This window comes from Lycorma delicatula, chromosome 11 (genome assembly GCF_047948215.1).
Source record: "Lycorma delicatula isolate Av1 chromosome 11, ASM4794821v1, whole genome shotgun sequence".
NCBI lineage: Eukaryota > Metazoa > Arthropoda > Insecta > Hemiptera > Fulgoridae > Lycorma > Lycorma delicatula.
In genome coordinates this window covers 56,615,822-56,624,616 of record NC_134465.1, presented here as the reverse complement: position 1 = coordinate 56,624,616, position 8,795 = coordinate 56,615,822, and the positions used below count along the sequence as shown (strand labels likewise).

Sequence of the window (8,795 nt, the reverse complement as noted above, 5' to 3'; positions counted from 1 at the left end):
TCTTTTAGTTTATACAAAAGATTTAATTTTTCTTTCACACTCTTCGCTAGTTACATCCACCTTCATGGTACTAACATCACAGAAGCTAAAAAAAATGAGAAGCAGTATTGTACAGCTTCCCAATCAATTTAAAATAACATTTGTTATGATGATATATATCATAGATACATTGACAATATATTTATAAAAAAGTACTTTTTTCAGTTTGTGTTCAAAAATAAATATTTTTAGAATAGAATAACCTGTTTAAACACAGATTATGTTCTGGCCTTTATAAAGGCCAATTCCATGTATATGTAAAATAAAAATATTTTTACTTTGCACAAAGTAAAAACATGACCTTACCAAGGTATATAAAGTTTGATTTCATCTTGGCGCACAGTAACATAAGAAATTTATGCCATTTTAATAGTTTAAAAAATGAATAATATTGAAATATAATTAATAATAATAAATTATTAAAAATATAAGAAATATAAATAAAATTGCCAGGCAAATCCTGGAGCCAACTCAGGGGGTCTACATCATGGTCACAGAGCTTGCTTAGCTCACCATTCCCAATTTTCTAGAGGACCGTTGCCCTGGACACACAGAGCTTGCTTCAGTCACCATTCCCATCTACCTGGAGGGTATGGACGACCCCCAACCCCAGGACCCTCCGGCACTGTACATCATCCTCATTATTATTCTCACAACCATGAGGATTATAGTATTCAGACTTTATAGAAACCTGAAAAATAAACTAAATTACAAAAGTTAGATTAATAGTAACTATGATAACTAAAGTTCACACACCATTGATGATGAAAAATTAGTAACTTATTTCTTTGCCGTGGTGGTAGAAATTCAATAACAAACTAAAAGATTTAATCTATTTTGTCCTTGATGAATATCTTTAATTCACAACTTAACTTTCTAGGGAGCTAGGGCCTCAGGCGATGGTCGATGGATAAAACCTTCCCTGGGATAATACAAATCTATTCTTTATTTTTCTGTTTAGCCTCCAGAACCACTGTAAGGTATTACTTCAGAGGATGTGTATGAAAGTAAATGAAGTGTAGCCTTGTATAGTCTCAGGTCGATCATTCCTGAGATATATGGTTAATTGAAACCTAACCGCCAAAGAACACTGGTATCCACAAATGTATCTTGGAAATTTGAAAGTTACTGGTAAGTTGTTTCACATATTTAGCAAATCATCAAATGATTTTATAGACATTGACAAAATTAACAAATTTGACTTCATATTGTTTTGCTTGCAAACAAATATTGTAAATGTTACTTTTTTCATATTCTAAAGGATGCATCCAATATTTTCATTTCTTTTTGTTTTTATTTTTTAAATATTTATTGAAAACTACTATTTATCGACTTCCATTCTGCTGATTGGTTTACACAATACTAACAAATTCTTAATTATTGATTTGGTCTCTCAATTTTAGTGCACCACTTACAATCACAGAAAACCTCAAATAGCCTGCTGCAGTTCATATGGTTAGTATTTTAATAAGCCTGAAAGAAGCAAAAAAATTTCACTTTCTAATGACACAACATCAAGGCAAATCGATCACATGGTTGCCATTGTTTGTAAGTAAATATGCTGTTTTGCAAATCAATACCTAGTCATGCAACAGAACAATGTCTTTTTGATGTTTTTTTACGAAGCTACTAAAAAACTATAACATAGATTGGACAAAATGTATTGCAGTATGTAGTGATGGTGCAAAGGTGATAACAGGATAGAACAGTAGATTTCTGAAAAATTAAAAGATAGTCTTATAACGAGGACAGAATGTTTGCATTGCTTCCTTCACACACTTGCTCTTGCTACAATAAAATATGCTGGAAAATCTCAATAAATGCTCTGTATAGCTGTTAAAATGGTTAATTTTATTGAAAGTCTACCGTTACAGAATAGGCTGTTTGCTAAACTGTGCAATGAAATGGGTGAAAAGTAAAAATCTCTTCTTTTCCATACAGAACTCAGATGGTGGTTTTCACAAGGAAAACTGTTAACCTGATTTTTGGAAATTCAAGATGAATTAATAAATTTTTGCAGGATAAAAAACATCATTCCCATTGTTTTTACAGAATGTTACTTTACTATTGGCTTACTTAACTGATGTATTTTCAAATTTATGCAACTTGAATGTGAATTTATAAGGACATGATAAAAACACTTTATCATGCTGATAAACTGCATATAAAGTGCAATTAAATGTTCAGAATAAACAATAAAATGACAGTAAAAAGAAACTTAATCCATTATATTTTTTAAAAATATGCTGACAAAGTTCTAGGATATTGTAGTTCTATGAAATATGTAGACAAATTGCAGAAGTTGACATAGAGTTTATTTTGGCAACTTTTTCACTTCAGTTCCTCTTTTAAATGACTTGAATAATCATGGTTAATGACAAAGTTCATGTTTTCATTAAGAAGCTTGATATCTGGATTATTTGTCTTCAGAGGAAAATATTTAATGTTTCCACTCACTTCTAATTATATTGAGAAAAATTTGGATGAAGAAGACACTATTATTCACTGCAGTTTGAAGATGCATTTGTATGAGCTAAAAATTTAGTTGGTGGAGTATTTCCCAGAAGAGATGGGTACTGAATCCACTTAGTGAAAACACTGTTGCAGCTATTACGTTACAAGTTGAGATTCACGACCAGCTCATCAAAATGTCTGCTGTAAAACGTTACAACTGCAATTCACATCTGAAGCTTTAGGTACATTTTGGCTTGCTTGTCGATGTGAATATGCAAATTTAGTCACAGAAGCAATGAAAATATTAATCCTTTTCATCACATCTTATGTCTGTGAAATGGGTTTTCCATCTACAGTTAAACTAAAAACTAAAAATTTCGGAATTGCCTTCTATCACTTGAAAACAATTTGCTTTTGCGTGTTTGTAACACAGATCTACTTATAGAGTAACTTTTAAGTGTAAAACAAACACATCCATCTCATTAATTTATTTTCTTCACATGTGCATTATAAATGTAAATGTTTATAATAAATAATTTTTATCTCATAAAATGATTTCATTATTGTTTACGTGTAAAGTTGTCGGTTAATTTCGCGAGCTCTTTATTAAAATACGCCGCACCAGTGTATAACATTAAATTTAATTAAATAGAAAAAATCGCGTCATATTGTAGGCGAATGTTTGCAATACCAACTCCAATAAAAAAAATTAAAAGTTCACATTATTTCTATAGTGATAAATTTAACGTTCTGTAAGGATAAGAGAAGTGTATTAAAATTTATTTTTTCCAGTTTTATCGCTATTCCATGAGGTTATTCGTTACTAATATTTTATGGCAACATATCGCCCAGAAACTGCATTCATGTCGAATCCAAATTTTTTTTGTTTCTCTTTAACACGATCATCATTTACGGATTAGAATAAAGTAATTTTTTTAATGTAATACTACTATCCTTTTTAAAATAACTAATATTGCTGACATGTTGACAGTTACTGGTTAAAAGTAAAAAACGTATATTAAGCAAAATGTTTTATATAAAACATTTTTAAAAGATAAGTGAACACCCAAATAATGTTTTAAAAAAGATTATGCAGATTCTGAATTATAATTTATTTTGCTTAAAATTTAATTTTTTTTTAATTTCAGTAATCTTCCGTCAGATTAATTTATATTTTCTCAATAATGAATTAGTTTGAGAATCTATATTTCCAGATCACTTTTTCATTTCGATGTAAGAAAGTTACGTTTGTGTAACAAAGAGTGCAGTGGTATAAGTTTTAGTAAACCACGTTCAAAATTCATTCTTTACGAGGTTAGGTTACTGTTCCGAATTTTTTTGATTAAATTTCTAAATAATAATTTTGTGTTATTTATCAATTAATCAATATGTCAGACTTATTTCAGTCTAGCGATTCAACATCATTTTCATCGTCTGATAAAAACGATAAAGAGCTTCAAGAGTTTTTATTAATTGAAAAACAAAAAGCTACAATTAACGCTCAGGTTTGTTGTAATTATTAAAATTTAATTATTGGTTTTTGGTAAAATAAATTATTAGTAACATTTTTCTAAGCCGTTTCAGTGAACAGTATATGTTTCTATATTGTGTTAAGCAATTTTTAAATTGTGATAAGTCTTTTTACTTAAATTTCTATAGAAAGTTTAGTAGAATAACAATGAATTTCAACAATTTTTCCCCTTTTAGAGAATTTTTGAGTAAGATTTTTGTTTTATTTTTGATGAACTCACTGAAATGACAGTTATTGAAATATAGCCTACCATGTATTCAATAGGTATAATGCATAATGTGGGTTTCAGCATTTCTTTGTTACAAAATTAATATTCATGAGCTTTTTACTTGCCAAGACTATGTGTGATAAGTAGATTGTTTGTATGATATATGTAAAATAAAACAATTTTTTAGTTGAAGTTTCACTGTTTCAGATTTTAGGAATTACAATTTCTTTTTTTTTAGTTATTTTCCATGGGCTTCAAAGTAGAAATATGTTTATATAAATTGAATCACTTTACTTACTTCCTTGCGTCAATTTTTGTAGACAAGACCTTGGTTATGTCCATATATAATTCCTAGAATGAAATTGCTCCCTTTTGGGAATTTTGAGATAATTTTTTAATATATATTTCTATAATTGTAGCAAAACTATTATGTAGCATATTAAAAGCCTTGGCAATTATTAATGAAGCTACTTATGAAATTTGATGTCTGAATTATGAGCGATAGTTACAAAAACTTTATATGTATTAGCAGTAATATTACCAGTTTCACTGTCATTAGTATTTTCATTATCTGGTCCTTCATTTGATTACAATAAATCTATACCCAAATATGGCTAGCCTAACTTCTTTTTTGTGCTGTAATCTGAACCTAGAACCTTCGAGATGTAAGGCAGAAATGTACTACCCTGTCATAGTTATCATATTCTATATTATAAATCCATTTGGGTAGTTTGATTTGAGGGTAGATAACTGAAATTAAAAATCGTTATTATTATTTATTAATTGGTACGTAGTTCTCTTAAAAATGAATGACTAAATTAATTAATTATTGTCTATAAATTATTACTTGACCCCCTTCCTCATTTCTTGTAAAATAATTTTCATCATTGATAATTAATTTTCATTATTATGGTATCATATTGTAAATACATAATATGATACCACAATAATATACATTATTTAATGGAATTTTCCTAGAAGACATAAAATTATAAAAATGCTAAAACTGATTAGACTTAATTCGTATATTCTTTTTTTTATTATTTCTTATATGACAAAGTGAAATGTGTGTGTGTGTGTGTGCACACACACACATGTGTGTCTTTCTTTCTTGAGTACCATGAAGTTTTCTTTTAAGAGTTCTTTGTATATTTTAAGTAAAATAAATTAATTATTGTGTAGAAATTATTTGTTATCACAGACTTTTAAATTATTCCTTTTCTCTTTTTTCAGATACATGAATTTACTGATATATGTTGGGATAAATGTATGGAGAAACCATCCTCTAAATTAGATTATAAGACAGAAGCATGTCTTAGCAATTGTGTTGAAAGATTTATTGATGTATCTCAATTAATTGCTAACAGATTTACCCAAATTTTACAAAAAAATGCTGGTATTATGTAAAAAAATTTATTTAGTTATTTTTTAATAGATCTTTTTGTAAATAATTAAAATTAGAACGTTTTTGAAATCTTATTTTTTTTAATCTTATTTAAAAGCGATTGTATTAAATATAAAGTGATTATATCACTGTATCACTTGATCAGTGATAGTGTCACTGATCATATGATCAGTGAGGGAGAGTCATGTAAAAAAGAAATATTTTTAATATTATAAACTACTTAACAATTGTCATTTTAGAGATTTTATACAAGAATCTTTATATACTTAGTCCCTCACCTATTATCAAAATAAGGATGAACTAAAAAGTCATGCATTAAGAAATACTAATAATTGAAGTTTTTAAAAGTTAATTCAGACGTTGATTGTTTATATGTAATAAATTGCATCTATTACATTAAATATATTTTAACTAAAATTAAAAAAAATATTTGTGCTTTTGTTTGTAGTATCAATGTCATATGTAACAAAGAAAGATTTTCAGCACAAAAGAAAAAATATGGCTCACTCTAGTTTTTCTACAATTCAAGATATGAAAACTTTCTCTAGAAACATTGATTTTTCTCTTTTTAGAATATTGAAGAGCTTCTGCCGTTCATAGTACAGGCAGTCCTGTCTATTCGAAATTCCAAAAATTGCTCCTTCTTTTCCTAGCATGTCCCAGAGATCTCGCTCCACCTCGTACATACGCTTGGTTTGGCAACCTACTCTTCTCTATTCTATCAAGATTCTGTCACCATCTCTCACAATATTCCATAATCTTTTCTTAAACCACAAAGATTCCCAAATTCACTACGATTCCCAAAGATCACCAAAATTTCCTCATTTCAAAGCCTGTGTCAGTAATTATTGTTGTAAATACTGACCCTTGTAAACACGTCGTATTTATTAGGTGTTGGTGGATACCTATCCTTCTGAAGTATTTCCAATAAAACATATCTACTGTTTGAATGCATTCTGAAGGTCGACATTGGCTATACGGGTCTCTGAATTAAAATTTGTGTTTTTCAAACATCTGTAGACGATTTCCCCTTCCTAAACCGCACTGCTTCGCTAATAATAAAGCCTCAGAAACTTTTCTCATTCATCCATTAATAACCCTACTATAAATTTTTCAGATACAATTAGGTAGACTAATAACATCTATATTTATTGCTTTTTGTGAGTTAGCTTTGTTTTCTTGAAAATTGATTTAACCAAGTCAATTCTCCAAGATTCTGGGATTTTAGATTGTTTGCAGCATCCATTCATCAAATGCAAGAATCATAGTTTAAAAAATAAACACCTTGATATTTGAAAGGTTCTGCATTTAGCCCATTCAGGCCTGCCTTCCAACTTTTCATACCCTTCAGCACTTCCCCAAGCTCCTGTACAGTCAGTGAATCCATCTCTTATAAATTCTCCATTTGAACATCCTCTCAACCTCCTGCAACATCCCTCTCGCTGACTCACAGTTTCCTGTAATGTTCTATCTATTCAATAAAAAAATTAAAGAAAAATTTTTATGTAATTATTTGTTAGGTTCCCTTTGATTAATTTTAAAATTCTTCAGCTCCATTGATATTTTAACTACATTTTTGCTGTTATTTTGTTACCTTAATATCCTTTACTTTCTTGAAATTTAAAAAAAACTGTTACCAGCAATTTACTTTCTTCCTTTTCTTTGTTCTACTGCTTATTGTAAAACGTTTTCTCTTAGGTGATTTGTTTTTATTTCTTTGTAACAAATGAACATATCAACTTGATTTATAGTGAGTGTGCAATGTGACTGGTTGCACCTGCCTTTAGTTACTTGACTAAAAAACATAATATAAAAGTAATTAAAAAAAAAAATGAGTATGGTCACTTTCTTGGGTAACAAAGAACCGGACAAAATACATTTTTACTTGTATTTCATGTAAATATCTAAAAACCAATTTGTGGATATTTTGAAATTCAACCTTGAAAGGGGTGAAGAAAAGTAAAGAATGGTTGCAGATTTTGCCCATCTCCAACTATACTAAATGAGATATTCACTAGATTGGGGCTTGCAAATACTCCTCAGATAAGTATCTAAAAACCATTTTTGGGTACGATGGCATACGTTTGCTGCAACAGCGTAACCAATACAGCCACTGCCACTGTGTGTGCAATGTGACTGGTTGTACCTGCCTCCGGTTTCTTGACTAATAACATAAGTAGAAGTAATTAAAGATTTTTTTTTTAAATGAGAAAAGAATCACCTTGGGTAAAAACTCAGCAAAAATATATATTTACCTGTATTTCATTTGTGTAACCAGTTATAACTAATATTTTTAAGGTTGAGGCCAACTGTTTTGAAACTCACACTAACACTCAAAGTTTTGGGTGTTGTATTTACCAAACTGTTGCTCTGAAGAAATTACAGAACACTGATATTTTTTATAAATTTAGCAGGCTTTAATTTTTATTTATCATTATTATCCTTAGAAGCATGAGTTTAATGAATACAGTGGAGTCCAAGGGGCAGAGCCTTTTGTATAGACAAGAAGGGCGAGTGAATTGAGTCATGATTGGCTAAATATCCTCTGGGTACAACAGGAAACATAAGTAACCATATAGAGTGAGCAAAGCCACGACCGGGATGCTAAAAATGACGATTAATAAGTCTCAAGGATAACAGTTGAAGTTGGCAGGTATTGACTTGAGAAGACTGTTTCTCTCATGAACAGTTTTATGACTTGCTCCAGAGTAGTTCATGTTTCATTCTAGCACCACAAAAAAAGCCAAAATACCATGACACGGATTTAATGAAAATCGAAAAACAATATTTTTTATTAAATACCTTTTAATTATAAGTTTGCTATTAAAAATATATTGTGGGTGAAGCCGCATTGATTGCAGGCCGAGGTGCGACAGGAAAACACGCTTAATAGCATATAAAAAGGTAATTATTCATTACTGGTTTTAAAAGGTTTTAGGTCTTGAAATACCTATGATTATAAACTATTCATTTATTTGTTTTCTACATGTATTCTCTTTGGTATTGTTGTAGAAAATTAATATCACTTAACTTGTGATAAATATCTGGTTCAACTAGTGAATTATAAGCAATCCTCTCATGGCCCAATGAGATGAGGATATGTATGACATGTAAATGAGGTGTAGCCTTGTACAAGCTCCCGCCGACCATTCCAGGGA

The 8,795-nt window shown here is 29.7% G+C and overlaps 1 protein-coding gene across 1 annotated transcript; it reads left to right on the top strand.

Moving 5' to 3' along the window:
• Window positions 1–3,721: 3,721 nt before the first annotated feature.
• Window positions 3,722–5,711, top strand: Tim8 (translocase of inner membrane 8). Its single transcript, XM_075378825.1, has 2 exons — window positions 3,722–3,998; window positions 5,466–5,711. Exons 1-2 carry the CDS (start codon window positions 3,882–3,884, stop codon window positions 5,637–5,639), a joined length of 291 nt encoding a protein of 96 aa, XP_075234940.1. The 5' UTR covers window positions 3,722–3,881; the 3' UTR covers window positions 5,640–5,711.
• Window positions 5,712–8,795: the final 3,084 nt, after the last annotated feature.